This window comes from Xenopus tropicalis, chromosome 1, assembly GCF_000004195.4.
Source record: "Xenopus tropicalis strain Nigerian chromosome 1, UCB_Xtro_10.0, whole genome shotgun sequence".
Classification (NCBI taxonomy): Eukaryota; Metazoa; Chordata; class Amphibia; order Anura; family Pipidae; genus Xenopus; species Xenopus tropicalis.
In genome coordinates this window covers 140,412,575-140,431,502 of record NC_030677.2, presented here as the reverse complement: position 1 = coordinate 140,431,502, position 18,928 = coordinate 140,412,575, and the positions used below count along the sequence as shown (strand labels likewise).

Sequence of the window (18,928 nt, the reverse complement as noted above, 5' to 3'; positions counted from 1 at the left end):
GTGCAAGGAGGGAGGCATGAGCTACCTCGGCTCAGGGAGGCACAAAGTGGAGAAACAGCCCAGCTAGCCAAGGCAGGATTTTGAACCCCTAGGCTGGGGTGAATACAACACCCCCACTAGAAAGATTCTTTGGGTGAATTGAAAATGAATAAACAGTGGCCCTAAAAGGCTGGTGCAAATATAGTTTAGAAACTAATATGTAACTTGTTATTATATTCAAAACTTTACTATATCTACTCATTAATAAACATCGTGCACATAGTTCTGCTGTAAAAACTCTGCATGGTTTATTCGTCTATGTTTAAATAAGTAGTTTATTTCATTTTTTCTGTCATTTTCTTGGAATACAAAATATTAAGAAAAAAACAATCTGTAAAGTTTTTCACAACACACAGTCAGCTCTGCCTAGTAACCTGCTAGCCCCACCAAAAGCAGGGGCAGGAGCATGCAATATATTGCATATTATTTAAGTTCACAATCACACATAAAAAATTAAATAATTTACTCTTTCCCTCAAAATACAACCAGAATATTCCTCAGTTTCATGAAGGGGTAATTAGGGGTAATGGGAATTCTCAAATATCAGGGACAGGCTCAACCAGCCCCCAGAGCACTCACTGATATGTAAGTTATATACCATAGGAATGGGGCAAAGAAGAATCTGACACATAGAAGATTAGATTTGCTCTGGGTGAAATTGTTGCCTTTAAAGATAAAAGTGCAGACCTGTCTTGGGGATTTTGAGTTGCTGGTGAATTAGTGATACTGACCACCAAAACAGCATTTTTATATTGTCCCCAACCCCTACTGTGCCTGAAGGAGTTCAGTTTTGTTTCTTGAGTGGGAAGCTGTTGTATTCCTAACTGAAGAACATTAGGGGACAACCCTGAGTGACCCCTTTAGCTTCTGATTGCATTGAATGTGATTCAGGTTGTTGGGACCAAGTGTTCAGTGTCTCTGCAGTGAAGTATATCTCTGTAATTGAGAAGAGAGGTGTCCCCTACATAATAGCAGCTCCTTAGATTTGGGGTGGAATCTTCTGATTTGAAGATCACAGGAAGAGCTCAGCTCCAGGCCCTGTGTCACCTCCTGCCCCTAGTACATCTGAGCCTGCCCCCCCTCCCGTAGCGCTCAGCAGTTTCTCATATCTAGCTCTCCAGCCATCCCTTTCCCGGGTGATACGGGCCACTTCTTGCTGAAGCTGTTGAAGCTGGCGAGAGAGCTGACATTTTTCTGTTTCTAGGACATGGCGTTGCTGTACTCTCTTGTAACGGCATGACTGGGCATATCCACGATTCTTCAGGGTGCGCCTGCGCTGTTTCAGTCGTAAGGCCTCCTCCTTACTGAACCCACGAAGCTGCCTGTTCAATTCCCGGACAGACATTCCAACTAACTGCTCATCAGAAAAGCGCTCCGACAAAGGCGACAGCTAGGGAACAAGAGGAGTGTTCTGTTAGTTGAGCTAAGAAAGGGAGAACAGGGTAACACAGGAACTTGGACAAATTTGATAACACAAAACTGATAACACCGCAGGCGACTAATCTCCCCAAAATTCCTTTCCACTAGCAATAAAATGAATCCCTGGTGGAAAGGCATGCGCGTTGCTTCATTTTCCAAAGTCACACAAAGTTTCCTGCAGGAGGATAATACTGTAATTTTGATAAATACTCTAAATACTCCTCTTTGTACTTGGCAATAAAATAAAGAGAAAAGTTTGCTATGATTCTGGTGAGCCCCAGCAGTTGCTTTCTTTCAGACAGCAGACCAGTTGCTACTTGCTGATGGTTTGCAGTGCACTACTAGATCTGTAGCAAACTTTGTAACACTTATTACATTTCCCCATTATTCTATTAATTCTCTCCCTTTAATCCCCCTTCTGGCTTCTTTTGCTGGTTTCCTCTCCCCCCACCCACATCTCTTGATATTAGCAGATTAAGTGATCAGTGACATGTCCGGCTTTGTGTCTATAATGGGACTGACAAATCCTCTCACGCACAGTGTCACACATACACACAAAGCATCTAATCAATTACTCTAGAAGTATAGCGAGTCTTGCTGGAAGGTGTGCAAGCAATGATACTTCCCTGACATGAGTAAAATCAGTCATAGTAAGAAATTTTCACAAATGCATTTTCCTTTGAGGGCGAAAGCATATCCATTAATTTTGCCAGCTAAGTCAGAGACTATGTTGAAATGAATCATTTTAGAAAATATAACGTGCAGTGTGTGAAACATTCTGTTCCAGTGCTGGGTCTTAGGTTTAATTCCAGTCAGAGAACTATCTGAAAGAAATCTGCATGTGCGCATAGGATTCCTCCTGGGGCGTTGCTACAGCGGAAGCAGACCCTGTGGTTGCAAGGGTTTTTGAATTTGCTGTGGGGCCCAGTAACATCTTGTTGTGCCACTGGTTTCCTCTAGGTACTAAGGTTCCCTTTTATACTCCAAAAACATATAAAGGTTAAATGGCTCCATATTTAGTATGAGATATGGACCTTAACTTGTAAGCTTTGCAGGGATTGATGATAAACACAGATAAGGTTACTAGATCACTTAAAAACTCAAGGACACTTCTAGAAAATCCAGCTAGAAGGGCTGCATTTAAAACCTCAATCTGTGCAGCCTTCCAATATAAACGAATTATCCATGAATTTTCAGGGGATGATATACTGACAAACAGCCAAAATGCCACAACTAGACACAATTAATGACTTGGCTATTTAGAAATGCAGGCAGCCCTGTAACTACCTGATGTTCTGCGCATACAGTAAAATATGCTTTTCTAATTGATGATCACTTTAAAAATATGGCTTTCCAACATCGCAGATTGTTCTAAAAGTTGAAATACCTTTACAGCCCTTAAACTGAAGGCACTGTGTTTCAGAGTAATGGCAGTTTTTATGTTTTACTCTTATTTTTAGGATATTTTGTATTTGTGAAAAGAGAAGGTAGCGCAGTAAGATATAAGCAAGACATAATCTAACATTTGTGTAGAAGTGAACAGAAATATTCAAAACCCACAGTTCACCTTGAACTTATTTTTAATTTACAGCCCCTCATTTGGAATGTTTGAAAAAAATCTAGAAAGAAGTATCCAGTAAATGTTGTGTGAGATTACATAAAACTGACCCTCGCTAACACCTCAGTGCAGTTTTGTACTCTATCTTCTCGTGTCTCATTTCCCCTGTGAGACTGACCCAGGCTGTCTGTCACTAGGTACCCTGTGAGGAGTCACGTGACTGATGGTTCCAGTAACATTTATTTTGATCACCATTCACATCTCACCTGCTTTCTTTTCTTCTTGTTTCTAGTTAGCCAACGAGAACATGCTAGGCCCCTGTTGACATGTGAGCTTCATCCCACATTTGCTACATTTCTTCCTTTTTTGTTTGCTTATTTGTACTTTGCTTTCTTATCTATATCATTTGCTCAGATTATTAATGTAATTTCTGCCTCTGTATGCTTTTGTTCCTTCTGATTTTATTATTTCTCACTCACCTGGTGCTGTTGTACATTCATGTCTTCTGGGCTTAGCAGGTAGCCAGCAGGGTGGGAGCTGTGGGGATGTGGCCTGTAACCCCCGTCCATGCCCTGCATTGTTGGTGCTCCTCCACCCCCCATTAGGACCTCAACAGCATCCTCTGGGGTCAGTGGTAGTCCCTCACCCCCCATCTGCTGTTGTAAAGCTGCCATCCAGTACAGTTCCTCCAGACTAGGCCGGGGTGGACCAGCAGATTCAGCTGGGTCACTGAAGGTAGGTGAGGGTGGCACAGAACTGCATGGGGTTGAACCCAGAGAAGGAGGAGGAGCAAGACGTGAGGCCCGAGGTTCAGGTGGTTCCCTCTTCACCTCAAACTTCATTAGATCAAAATCATTGAGGTATTCAAGGGCCAAGGGAGTGCTTGGTAGATCAGCGAGTGCCATCTAGCATGAGACAGTAAAATTGGAGACATATTTATTGGATTAATAATGCCCAAAATCATCTTTTAAGAATATTAAACAAATTTAAGATTGAAACAGTAAATCTGATCAGATCTTTACAATGGGACACTGCAAGTTTTAATTTAGAGAAAAATAGTACCAGAGTACTAGCATCCTTCAGAAAGAATAGAAAACACAGTGGTGTTATATAATATTCAGTTCAAGGGAGACATAAAAACTATAGAGTGTGGACTATTTGGTGCTTTTATGTGAGAATGCCAAGAATCTAATTACATTACATTACATTAACATTTATTTATAAAGCGCCAACATATTCCGCAGCGCTGTACAATAAGTGGGCTCTAATGCACAGCAAAAGAAAAAGTAAGATATAAAGTCAAAATCTGGAAGACAGAAGAGGTCACCTTAATATGGAGAGGCGTAAGTGGACCTCTTGCTTCTTGTACTACTTCAAAAAGTCTATCTACACTTTGCAATTACTCTGAGGGTGAAGACACACAGAGCTACTAGTAGCAACTACTTGTTAGGGCTCTGGCACACGGGGAGATTTCAGTATTGTCTATGGCAGGGGATTTTCTGGTGTTTAGTAGCCCTGACAAGTAGCTGCTACTAAGTTACTCTGTGCATCTTTGCCCTGAAATGTCTCCTTGTCAAATATGCTCACCTATAAAAAGGTGGAGAACCTCTACCTAAAGGTGGCTGTACAAGCCCAGATTTGTTTGCATAAAATGGTAGGTTTCATATAACTATGGCACCTTGGGTGGGGAGAAGGTTGACAGAATAGAACAATCCTATGCGACCAACAGTATAGATGACCAAACTGCCCTGTATTCAACCTGTGGACCTATCAGTTGCATAACTAAGGTATTGCCACCTTAAGAGTATGAATTCACAGACAACCATTATAGTTTCATAAAGTTCATAACAACCATGTGCCATATGAAGGGGACAGCAAGAACATACATAACAATAAAAACATTGAAAAATCTAAGCTGTGGATTGGTTGCTCAACCTGAAGGTCCATAGGTAAAACTTGGAAATCATGCTATCATGCTATACTCCAAAAACTACAGAGGGGACTGTACCATAGGACAGTAAATCATTGTAGAAGACAAGAAGGTGTCATTTAATGAGATACCTGGCTTTATCAAGAAACTGAACAATATATTGGTTACTTTCCATTACAATGAATTCCTTTTCCAGCTATGAGGGACCAGAGCATTAGTCATTTATGCCATATGAAAGATGCTATTTGGTTTGCTCCTATATATATTTTAAGAATATTAGGCCTAACCAAGTGTTGAAGAAATGCAATCTAGAAAGAGCATTGCAGCATGATGGCCCAGTGGCTAGTACTGCTCCCCTGTGGGCCAAAATTCTGCCCATAGCACATTCTGCAAGTTTGATAAACAGTTGGTGTATAGTAATATTTAAAATGTGTGAGCAATTCTATAAATAAAGGATAACAAATAAAATAGGAATGACCAAAATATTCCAAACACTGCACAGAGCAGCTAATTTCTTCTGGTGGTGCTAATATAACTTTCTAGATATATAGCTAAGCATCACACCAATAGATCCACAGAATATATATATTCTATTATATATAGATATAGTATTATATATATATATACCAGTATCTGCCAATACTAAAGAAAGCAGTGGCCAAATAGATATCAAAAAGGTACAGTTTGCCCCCAAAACATGGTATACAATACCATAGGCATAGATTGTGTTCAAGTCACTAGTGTTCAAATCACTAGAAAGAAAATTCCAGGGTTGGAGTTAAATGTTACACAAAGCTGCATTTTGTGTAATTGCTTCCTCTGTTTCATGCCCTTGGTTAAGTCTTAATAAAGGACACAAACATGCCTAAACCTGTTTTGTGCAATATACTACATTAAATCTTTTTTTCAGTTTAACTTTCTCACCCACACTACCCTCAAGTGGTTAAAAAACATGATTTGGCATAAAATTGCTCTCATCTCTAAATGGATTCCTGGTTATAATATCATCTCAGAAAGTAGGATATGTTTCCCAAGACCTCACTTGTCCCATAACGTGAAGATAATTCTGTCTCTGAGCTGCTTCTTATCCTGGATTTAGTTCTCAGCTCTGAGTGATACTGTCTGACATCCCCCTCTTCAGCTTCCCAAGCTTCAATAGAGCATTGAGCAGAACATTTTATAGTGGGAATGGGGGGGGGTTATTAGGAAAAAGAGGTGATTTTTTAAAAAACATAAATGAAAACAGGGAACAAACTTGTTAATAAGCATACAATGACTGCAAACAGCAAAATAAAAATACAATTAATGAATGTATAAAATAAAGGGTATTGAGTATTATTTTGGCTAACAAGAGGATGAAAGATTGGATTCCTAATTAAAATATTTCACTTTATATGAGAATGTCAGTTGCTGAGCTTCAGATCAGAGAAGGAAGGGGATTTAAGAACACGCTGAAAGGATAGCATATGTCTGACCCATGTTCCTTAGTGGATTGGGGACACAGGAATGTCAAACTTGAGGTCCTACAGTCATTTGTATAGTGCATGGCCCAGTACCCTTATCCAGGATTCTAGGAGTTGTAATTCCCATCAGGTGGCAAATGTTGAGTTCTAGTAATTCAAAAAAAAGTCTTTTTATGTCTAGTACAAATTTGTTATAGGAAAATGCAACACATTAAGATAAAAAGTGTCCTTCACAATGTGTAATGGAAATGGGAGACACAAAATGCACACTTCCACAGTTCTGTACTGTTGTACTATTTAAACAATTAGAAATTAGTTCATTAGTCCATTCTACTGATATATTTCAGTCTATATGAACAAGAAGTAAGTGAAACTGGAAGGCTTTAGCAAGATCTATAACCACAATTACTGTTCTATTTGCAGTTTGCCTTTCTAATGACCCCAAGACCATTATTCTACCACCATTTGTTTTGATTTGTAAGCATACACTGCCAACATTTAATACCCTCAATCTAAAAAATATTTTGATTCTAGAAATTCAAAGTGGTTAGAATGTTTAAGAGAGTAGCCATTAACCATTATAAGACAGGGTGATATGTCCAATGAGACATTTCTAAAAGAAATATAGAAGCCACACACAACCCCTACCAGCCAGATAGTGGATGGGAATGATAACCAGACACATGTTTAATTAACAAGTGCATGAAGCAGGTAGGAGTGTAACTTACTCTGAATGTGTAACACTGTTCTCAGCTCCTCCTTTCCTTTCCCTTCTCACAGATCCCCATACGAGTCCTGGGCAAAGCCTGCTCTGCCCCTTGGTGCCAATTTACCGAAACTTCACTCTCCTAAACTGCCCTGTCTGCAACTAATGACCCAGGTGCAGGGGTTAAATAGCGGGCCTGTGAGCTCACATTTATCTCATTAGCTGCTCTCCAATGACTGCTGCTGGAGGCTGGATGAGGAGGGGGCAGAGGGCAATGAGAGGGGTTAGAAAATTATTCACAGAATGTTGGAGCTGTCAGAGACAGGGCTAAATCTCTCTAGTTAGGGGGGTGGGCAGAATGTACGAGGCGGAGGGCGGAGACATTGGCACTGTCTCTGCCCATTGTACATGTGAGTTCTACCCAGTAACAATATAGACACATATGGATGGATAGATGTATAGGTGGATAGAGTTTAACAGATGACTAAACAAGGAGACAAGATAGAGATAGATGATAGATAGATAGATATATAGATAGATTACAACATATACAGATGTCAATTAGTTGGCATTGGTTAGAAACAGTTATAAGTAATATAATGACATGTGTAGATGTCAAATAGTTGGCATTTGTTAAAAAGATAGCTAAGTAATATAATGACGATAGATAGATGACAAAATATATAGATGTCAATTAGTTGGCATTAGTTAGAAAGATAGATAAGTAATATAATGATGATAGATAGATAGATGATAGATAGATAGATAGATAGATAGATAGATGACAAAATATATACAGTAGATGTCAATTAGTTGGCACTGGTTAGAAAGATAGATAAGTAATATAATGACAGACAGACAGACAGATAGAAAACTAAATAGAAAAAGAATATAGATAACCTGAGGTCGATAGGAAGACAAAGATGGGTACTGGTTTGAAACGTAAAATAATAATAGACTCAGATACAGAGAGAGAGTTAGATTGATAGATAGACTGGATAGATGATGATAGATAGATAGATAGATAGATAGATAGATAGATAGATAGATAGATAGATAGATAGATGATAGATACATAGAGATGATAGATAGATAGATAGATAGATAGATAGATAGATAGATAGATAGATGATAGATAGATAGATAGATAGATAGATAGATAGATAGATAGATAGATGATAGATAGATAGATAGATAGATAGATAGATTGATAGATAGAGTCTCTAATGATTGTAATTAAAGAAGAAAAGAAGAGAGAAAAAGAGAGCAGTAAATATATAATCTGAGGTCAAGAAAAAGACAGAAATGGTGATGGTTTGGGTGGTAAATTAATGATTATGATGTATAGCTGGATAAAGTTCAACAGATGACTAAACAAAGAGACTAGATACATAGATGGACGGACAGATAGATATAGTTAGATAGATAGATAGATAGATAGATAGATAGACTGTATAGCTAGGTTACTATACAGTATAGCTAGATTACTAGATATATAGACGTTGATTAGTTGGCACTGGGTAGAAAGATAGATAAGTGATATAGATAGATAGAAAGATGAAAAAGAGAGATGATATATAACTTAAGGTTCAGAGAAAGATAGAGGAAAGGGTACACATATAAGTAGATAGCTAGCCCATCTCATTTTACATTAGGTGTCAATCCTGCTTGATAAATAGCCCATCTAAGCTAATGTGGATAGTAATAGACAATTTAGCTGCCTGTACATACATATTTGTTGCCTATACATAGGATGGTGACTTACATAAGACATTATCCAGTACAACCCTCTGCTAGCCGTTTGTGTCAGTAACAGGTGTGAGTATTTGATTAGCAGGGGTTGTGTGTATCACTGCTGTTTGGATTACATGTAAACTTTATTTACACAGAGCCTATGGTGTTTGCTAAGCTATACAAAATAAAAGGCCAGGGGGTAATATTATACTCAATACTGATATCAGGCTACTGGTAGAAACTAGTATTTTAGATGTTACTGTGAATATTGTTTAATAGTGAGTAATGCTGGCATAGTTGCAGCTCTGGTTTGTGTGAAACAAGTGCGTATCAGTGACTGTGTGCTGGAATACATGTATCCAAAATTTTATGTTCCTGGTGTTGATTTGCCATTGTGTGTAATAGGTGTGGGTCTGTCATCGTGTGTCAGGCTGTCATTGTGTGTGTGTGTTTGTGTGAATCCCTCTCTAATCCTCCTGTCACAGTGTATTAGTAACAGGCATTGCCTCTATTGTTGGGTTAGTGCGGTTACTGTGGGGTCACATCGACTACCTCCCCCCTGTCCATGATGTAATGGTGCCTGCCTCCCCCCCATTCTCCGGATAATTAGCAGAATGAAGTGTTAAAGGGATTACACAAAACAATCCTTTAAAGAGAGATGGGATTAAACTCACACAGTGACATACAGACAGAGTTAATATACAGAAAGATGGGAAGCAGATTGAGAGAGATTGAGGGATGGATCTGAGTAAATATGTGAACAAAGAATTGAGAAAAACTGAGCTGTCCAACTAACCCCAAGACATTGGTGAGATATTGCCTAATATAATTACCCAATGCTGCAGGTTGGGAGTACTTGGTATGCACTGTGTTGGCTTGGAAGTGGAAGTTATAACCCCAATCATCCTTCAGATAATGTTTCAGTCTTGGATATTTTAAAACCCTAATTTTTCTTAAGCCTAAATGGTAAGATGAAATAAAATGTCAGTGTCTGGAATGGATAATAATCAGTCAAATGACATGTGGCTGGTTGAAATCTATTTTACTAGGTGCTGCTGCAGGTTGAGAATACTTGGTACACACAAACATTAGCTTGTAAGTAGAACAGAAGATACAGAAAGGTAAGGTATATGGGTATGTAATGAAAGACAGTAAGTTTGGCCAGGAGTGGTAACCCATAGCAACCAATCAAAAGGCAGAATTTACTGGTCACCTGTTACTGGTTGCAATAGGTTACTGCTCCTGGGCAAACTTAGCACATTTTATTACATAAAGGGGAAAGGATATCACACAGGGTGCCTGACATTATGCCAGCATTGCCACCTCCTACCCATCAATATACAGTATACAAAGTCTCCTTGCCCACGCCAGAACCACACTCACAGATGGAAATAGTGTTAAATGTGATGGTTATTATATAAACCTATGCTGAAAATAAGAAAAGGCTCATGGACATTTTTCTTGGCTTGGGCCCACTAAGGTCTTGACCCATCAGAAGATCCTCAGCACCCTGACATCAGTCTGACCCTGGTGGAAGAAAAGAATATGGCAGTAGAAGGATTGTGTTCAGAATTCCATTTCCTGCTTTACTATATGCTGGTCATGTAGGTATATCAATTTCTTTTTTTTTCTTTTTGTAAGCTCTATTCATTGGGGTCCTCTTTACCCCCCTGTATTGCTTAATACATGTTGTCTGTATGCTGGATGTATACACCCATCTATTGGCTATCAATAGGGAATATGTATTTTTTCATGTATAATAATTTCTCTTTGCAATTTATCTGTGTGTGCTGGGGGTGTTTGGTGTAAAAGTATTGGCCAAATATGGCAGGATAGAGCAGGATATATAGCAGGATAGAGAGTAGCACACTAAAGGCAGACTTAAACTACAGCTGCTACTTTATTGAAGCAAAATACTTGGAATCACCAAGTGGCCATAACTTGAAGGATTTTAAGAGGATTGAAATATGGTGATAAGCATCATAGCAAACTACCAACAATCGCAGAAAAGTAGAGCATGAAAGAAGACAATGAGAGGGAGGAAACTGTGGAAATAAGATAGCATCAGTAACAGTTGAAATATAAAAGGAAAAAGTACAAGAAAAAAGAATGAATGTAGGGAAAAAAGTGTGAAAAGATGTGATGGATTTAAATGTGAACAAATAAAATCCATGCCTACAACATACAATCACCTCCAACAAATGAAAATATCAGCAAGTCATAAGGTGCTATTGCTTTTAACCCACATTATCCCTGCAGTGAAGTCAGGGATTAATATGAAAATTGTGATGTTTTATTTAGTACACAAAGGGACAAAAGTGAAAAAGGGAATTCATTTCCTTCTTGCAGCATAAGCAATGCCTCCAGGATGTCCTTAATACTCAGTTAAGCTTTAAATAAACAAGGTGACCAATTGAAAAAATGTCATTAAATGTTAAATGTTTTTAGAAATCCTGCTGTACAGCTTCTTTATTACATGCCAATGTGAGTGCACCTAAACAGGGGCATTTCTGAGCCTCCTACCCTCCTGAGGCAACGCCCCCGCTCCCCCACCCTGTGCCTACTCCCCTCCTCCTTTGCACTTTGCTCACTGTGCTCCAATGTGGTGTACCCACAAGCGGTTTTTATACCTGTGTCTAGAACTGTAGCACAACATGCTGAAGTTTCTATTTTTATGCATTTGTAGTTCATTCAGAATACCGTACTATGTACAGTGTATTTTAATAGATATAATAGTATACTTAAACACCCATGTTTAAGACCCCTAAGCTAAAGAACTAAGGTCCAGTTTTATAAGCATATGTACTTCAGAGTTGGACTGAAAAGAATCTATTAAAGCTGGCTTAGGGGCTTGTCTGAATATTTCCTTAACCCTTATTTCTCTTCAGCCTTTCCAAAGACCAGAGAGAGGGGAGTTTTTCAGCACCACTCATGTTATACAGCCATGTTAAAAAAAGTAGGGTTCCAAGAGGACTGCAGCAGTTAAAAGGGTATTTATCATGACAAATCTAAAAGTGTTTTATTTAGTACACAGTTTAGCTTAAACACTTGTATGTGCAAGGAACAGAACTGTACACAAGTTTCTTTCTCTAGAATTTGTCAGAACGGGGGGCCCCTGAAGCAGAAGCCCCGGGGGGCCCTGCACCCCCCAGTCCTACACTGGCCACCACGGAAGCCTGCAACCTGTTGAGAGGCACTTACTACTATACTTTTACTATAGAAAACATACTGCCCCTCACAAGCCCAGAACTAAAGGTCTAAGACTAGGGAGAAGAGGTATTTACCTAGGGTCTTTGAACCACCACCCCCCCCCCCCCCACACCATTGCCACTGCCTCCCCCTAGTTCACGCCCTGTTCATCTCAAATTACCATTTACTCCAGTTCTCACCATTGTCTTCATCTATTAATTGTGCCCTGGATATCAGGGTTTTGGGAGACCCTTGGAAGCCCAGTCCAACACAGCAAATCACATTGAAACAGAAATATGTGTGAGACCTAATACTCTGAATTCTCAGGCCTGAAACACACCCTGCATGCTTTCAGGAGTTGTTTATAGGTTGTGATGAAAAAAGATGTTATGAGAGATTGTTTTCTTTTATTCTTTTAAGTTTTTATCACTAATTCTGATATTTATATATATATATATTTCTAAAGCGTGATGTCCCTAACAGTTTTTTAACATGGTTCACAATGAGTGCAGAGGATATTACTACAATACAGCTTGTGCAGTGTTGTGTCACACCATGGCTTTGGATCTAGAGTGGTGTATTGTTCTGGAAAATGATTCAACAGATACAGGGCTCCACCCCCAAGCACACGTGAGTGAGAAACTTCTTCCATGAAATAGACGGGTGACACACACATAGATGAACGCAGCCTGGTAATAGTCATGCAGTGGGCTGGATTCCATTGAATTTACAAATCAGACCTTCACCCCAGGTAGAAAGCATTTATCCTACATTTTCTGTTCATTCAGCAATATACACAATATATGGGGAGAAGCTCAAGTTTTACTTCCTCTGCTTGGGAATTACATTCTCTGATGCTTTTGCTTAATGACAGAACTATTTCAGTGGATTTGGAATGTAACTGAACTGCCAGTTCCGCTCACTCCATAAGCGATATAGTTGAAAATACAGTACAGCCGCAATAGTCCAGTTCATTATGCATTACCTGTTTGGTGGGATCAGTGCAGAATGCCCACTTAAAGTACGTCTCGTGTGGAGCACTCACCCAGTAGCAACGAGTACCTAGAAACACATTTTAAAACATGCACTACTTTACCACATAAATATCTTTTCATTATTCAACAGTACTCTTTTGTACAATTACTTCTGAAGAAGATATTCTATGTAGAGAAAGATATTCTATGTAGAGATGAGAAAAGCCATTATTCAGGCTTTAAAATTTTATTAAACTTGTTATTCTCGACAATTTATGTGACAATTTATTATTTAGGCAATATAGATATGAGACCTGTTACCCACAATGCTCGGGACCTGGGGTTTTATGGATAAGGGGTCTTTTTATAATTCGAATCACCATGCCTTAAGTGAAACAAAAAATCAGTAAAACATTTAATAAACCCAACAGGATTGTTTTGCCACCAATAAGGATTAATTATATCTTATTTAGGATCTGTGCAAGTTACTGTTGTATTATTACAGAATAAATAAATTAATTTTAAAAAATTTGAAATATTTGTTAAAAAGTCTTTGGCAAATGCCCTTCCTGTAATTCGGAACTTTCTGGATAATGGACAGACTCTTATACTGAGTAACCAAAGGAAGAAAATTCTAGGGTACTGGAATAGGGGAGATGGACAGCATAAAGAGGAGAGGATGGCCAAGGAGATTTAGGAATTAATTTTTGTGACTTTGCCTTTTTCTAAGACTCTTATTTTTTTTAACATTTAGTTCCTGGTGGTACCTGTTTCAGGAGACCATCTTTCTTGCTGACCTTTGCTTGTTGTGCTCTGGATTGGATGTTTCCCATGAATCCATTGTTTCCACGAACCTTGAAAGCAAAGAAATAAATATTGTTAGTTGTAGGATAAGAAGGATCTCAAAAGACCCATAATGATTGTTTCCAACCTCGGCTTCAGAATATTCTTTACACAATTATATAGTTACCAAATTAAAGGAAACATTGTAATTTGTTGATGGAAATTGTTCTGAATAGACTAATTTGACATTGTTTAGTGAGTATGCAGTATCCTCCATAGATGCATAGATTTGAGTCCCTTGGGCTTTGATGAACACCCTATTTTTAATATCTGTTGTGTCTTTCTGTTGTTGCCATCCTCCAAAATCCCTTTCTATTGGTATTATTGTGACTCAACAGATATATGACATATATGTCAGTTATGACGCCGCCAGAAATTGCCTTATCCCCTTCATTTTGTTAGCTACCTATGCATGCCCCTTTATCTAAGCACTCTTGAGTTTCAAAAGCACTTTCCTTACTTCACAACATATTGCAGAAATCAGATTTCTTATACCAGTGGCAATATGTGTTCTGAACACCTTGCAGGACAAGAGCTGCTGCTAGGCCTGCCATGTCTTGATTTAAATTGAAACTCTTACATGTACATGATGATGACAAAGATGATGAAATGTAGTTGAGCCAAAAATGTGCGAATGCTGCATTCAAGATACAGTGGCCAGAGGGACCTAAAGACGTCTTCATCTTCTGTATCCTCTTAGTAAACCAAACCACTCTCTGTTACTCCTACCTTTAGTGTATGTCTAGACATCATTCCCTCTCTTCTGTTTTTGCAACTTCCTCAGCATTGTTGCTTTAGGGCTTTTCAATATTGGAACACTACTACTTGGATGCAGTACTACCAATTCACAAATGAAATTAAAGCAGTAACAGTGCAGGTAGAGACAATAACTCTTTTACTGGCAACAGCCTATTGGGGCCAAGGTCAGTAATACAGGTTCAAACAATACATATGCATAAAGAGTGATGGTAGTCCTTCTCTAGAAAGTACAGCTATGCTTGGACCTCCACAAAACTGTTGTTGGTCTTATGTGTGTAATGTGCACTATTATTTAGGCATTTACTACTCTAATGTATACTCTGTATAAGGAAACTATGCTGCCGTTTCTCTTCCTCCTTGCACAATTCTGTTGCTTATTGCAGCCACCTTTATCAATCTGCTATTTGGCATCAGGATTAGAGTACAGGTTTAGCAAACCAACAGGTCCTGGTGGGCTGCAGTATAGAGAAAGAGGAAGCTTAGCAGACAGTTGTAATTAGAGAAAGCTGGGGTCAAGGTTCATCAAAAGCCAGAAATGTAAGGCGACAGGTTAAGGCTGAGGCCAAAAAGATTGATCAGAATGAATAAGCTGCTGTGCTGGACAGGTTATAAGCAATTAGTAATGTCAGAATGGCAAAGGTGAATGAGGAAATCTGAAGTAAAGATGTTGAGCACAAAGGACAGAAGGGTAGTATGTACTTAGTAGCTATTCCTTATTACAGTTTTTTTTTTATGGTATCTGGATATCATGAGGTATCCCTAGCTGTCCTTAACAGAACCTTAACAGAATATTTTTACAATTGGTTTTGGAGAGTTGATCAGATGAATGTCAGCCCTCCCTACAGACGATGGTCTCTTATCAGTACTGATATCAGTATCAGTACTGCAATTAATTGGAATCCTGCATTGTTCACACATCAGATTTAGGCTGCAAATCCTGAATTGTTCACACCTTTAAACCCCTGTATTGTTACACCTTTAAACCCCTGCATTGTTCACCCGCTGCCTTGTTCACAGCTCAGACTGTAAGTGCCCAAATTGTTCACCTATTGACCTGTTCAGACTGTAGGAGCAGTGCCAGCATTGTGTCACTGTATGTACTGCCTGCCCTATGCTGCCTGTGTGTGCCATACTCTGCCTGCGTTTTACTGCCTGTGTGAGCTTTACTCTGCCTGCCCTATGCTCAGGGGCCCCTCGCACCTGCATCGTGTACCAACCCCCGCCCCCCCGCGCTCTAACTGGCGCGCATGTGCAGTTCGAGCGCGGGGGGGTGGCGATGTGCGATGCAAAGCAACGCAGAACGGATCAAAGACTAGGGGTAGGCAGGAGAGGCTCCTGTCTTGTGCCCCCAATCATTGCACACTAGGCAGCTGCCTCTTCTGCCTACCCCTAGTTCCGGCCCTGCCTATGCTGCCTGTGTATGCCATACTCTTTCTGCCCTATGCTGCCACATTAATGTGGATATGGTCTTAAAAGCTCTGGTGATAACATGTGTGTGATTTGAAGTGGGTGCAATTTAAAAAAGGGGAGTGGTCAAAACTGGTTTCATTATCTGCCTTCCACCATGTAGGCCAGGAAAAATGTTGTTCCATGTTACCACAGCAGTTGAACAGCACTACCTTAGTGTATTGACTTATACAGAAATGTCAGACCTTATCCCCATTGTAAATTACTGTCACCCACTGAGAAGGTTTTCTATTATGTGTCGTTAGGTGGCAGGAAAGCACTCTATACCCAAGAAATTATTAATTATCTACAAAAAACTTTTAGTCTTGTTTAGTGACATCCATTATATAACTGGCACTGTTTCTAAAAATTAAAATTAAAACAGTATTCCAAGCTGCAATACCTTTTATTGGTGTACATGAAACAACACGATGTGGGACAAACTCCCTTCATCAAGTGGTAATATATATGTATATTTATTTTTATATAGCGCTATTTATGTGCTTAGCACTGTACAGCAGAACAATATGTGAATAGAACAAACAGGGGGTCATTTCATTAATAGATACAAATAAATACAAAGTAAAATAATAAATACACAGTACAGTTCCATTAAAGATTAAAAGCTAAATATCCAAGATGCAAGAATATGGCGGTCCCTGCCTCTAGAGCTTAATATCTTCATACATGTGCAGTTATTGATACTTGGTCACATGAAATTTACTTCACAGAGGCCATAATATCAAGGAATATGTATTATTCTTAAAGTCTCATAGTGCTTTTTCTTCTTATAGTTAATACAAATGGGTCACTATAACAGTGAGAACAGTCAGTTTTTCAAATGGGAATTTTTTTTCTTAGGCAAGAACAAGAAGGATGTTCTGTCCTTCTTGTTGATTAGTGATACAGGACTTTTTAGGTGCACATTTCATTAACTAACACTTTGCTGTTATATGTTACAAAAAATAAGTAATGATATGATATTAGTTTACATGTTGATATAGATATATTCCATGCTGCATTTTGCTTTCTTTCTGGCATTGAGGAGAAAAAGAGACTTCTTTCCATGTTATGGAGCATAATGTAAAAAAGTGCCTTTGTGACACAAACCCTAGCACTAAGTGAAGCAACAAGTTCATACAGCAGTGACAATGTTGTACTGGTTTATAAAGGCCTTTCAACTAAATAAAATATCAAAGCACTGACCTACTGGCAAAAAGGATTTAGTAAACTCCCTGTGCAGAGGGCAGTGAAGATTATCAAGCAGCAAACATAAAATACACACTACTGTATATATGTAAAAAATTTTTTTGAATAATAAAACATTGAAACATACATTATACTGTCATGTTTTAAATATCTATATTTACCTCCATCATCAGTCTGCAGCAGGCAAGACCTGAGGGCTTGTAATGTAACAATATGACAATGCTGACTTGCCATGCTTCTCTGTGTCTGTGCAACGCATGACCCTATCTTTTTCTTGCACAAGAGATAATGGTTTGGAGTGACTTTGCTTTTTATCAATGACCTTATTTCTTAGAGCAAGCTGATGACTTGTGTTTTTTTAGGTGAAAGCTTTCTGCATTGTTTGAAAGAGAACTTTATTTTCAACAAATGTTCAGCAGAACATATGGGAAGGGGTTATTTATGACAGACAGCATTATCAGTCTGCATTTGTTTGTTTATCTATATGAGTTGCCATACTTTTCTGCACCTAAGAAGCCAGTCTAATCTTATTCATTCACTCCAGAAGAACATTTACCTCCTATAGCTAGATTGCTACAGAAACTGTACTTAAGTATTTCTTAACCTAATGGCATAAGAAATCCATTTTAGGGTCCCCGTATCTATGTAAATAAGATATTTTTTATAAACTTATATTGAAAATGTTATCAGTCAGTGGGCCCCTATACCTACTGGCAGTCACAGGTTCTGCTTCCTTTGTAGTGGCCCATGCACATGTTACCAGCCTCACGATAGAACAGCCAAGATGACATTTTGGTCCCTTAGGTCTCTCAGGGAGATACATTTTACATATATATAAAAATCTTGTGAATAAACAACTCGGTTTTAAACACAGAAGGTAGTGCTATATATATATATATACATATATATATATATATATATATATATATTAAATTGTGTATCCACACTCTAAACCAGTCAAAACTTGAAAGGACCAGCACACCAGGTCACATCAATATCTTCTCTTTATTCACCTTGCAATCCTTGATAAAGGTCCCAAGAAGGACCAAAACATTGGATCGCACGGTAAATAAAGAGAAGATATTGATGTGACCTGGTGTGTTGGTCCTTCTTACACATAATGAATTTGTTTGGGATCACACACTGTTCATACATAACAGGCAGTGGGCTGTTTGCTGTACCATGCTAACTTGTCTTTCATCTTTTTTTTAGTACAGTAACAATTGCTTACTTTCATTTCAGTCCTTAGCAGCAGATAACAGGATTTTTTGCTTGGAGAGCGCTTTTGATGATGTATTCAGCATTTTTACACAAAGCTTGACCATTTCTGAAGTCATTGCTGTCCGTCTCCATGCTGGCCAGCTCCGTGTCTATCTAAAAGCAATTCTTTCTTTTTTTCTTTTTTTTCAGAACAAAATGATTTCATATTATTTTTTTCTAGTTGCAGGGGTCCATAGGAAACTTTTTTTAACCCCCACCCATCTTCCAAAGCTTAAGGAAGATGAACTGATTCACAAACATTCACAAGGTTGAAGTTACATTAGGAATCCTACTGTGTCCCTCTATATTCTTGGACTCTCTGTCAGGTACTGGATCTGCTGCCCCTAGTTATACACACTGTTGTAATCTACATTGTCTTTCAGAGAGTACAAATCCTGT

At 38.7% G+C, this 18,928-nt stretch overlaps 1 protein-coding gene across 3 annotated transcripts; it reads right to left on the bottom strand.

Annotated features, from left to right (window-relative positions):
* Positions 1-262: 262 nt before the first annotated feature.
* Positions 263-17,537, bottom strand: nrl (neural retina leucine zipper). 3 transcript variants are annotated; one of them, XM_012953266.3, is made up of 5 exons: positions 17,431-17,537; positions 13,780-13,866; positions 13,024-13,100; positions 3,496-3,921; positions 263-1,429 (listed from the first exon to the last, which is right to left on the bottom strand). In XM_012953266.3, the coding sequence occupies exons 1-5, from the start codon at positions 17,501-17,503 to the stop codon at positions 1,052-1,054; spliced, it is 1,041 nt and encodes a 346-aa protein (XP_012808720.1). In that variant the 5' UTR covers positions 17,504-17,537; the 3' UTR covers positions 263-1,051.
* Positions 17,538-18,928: the final 1,391 nt, after the last annotated feature.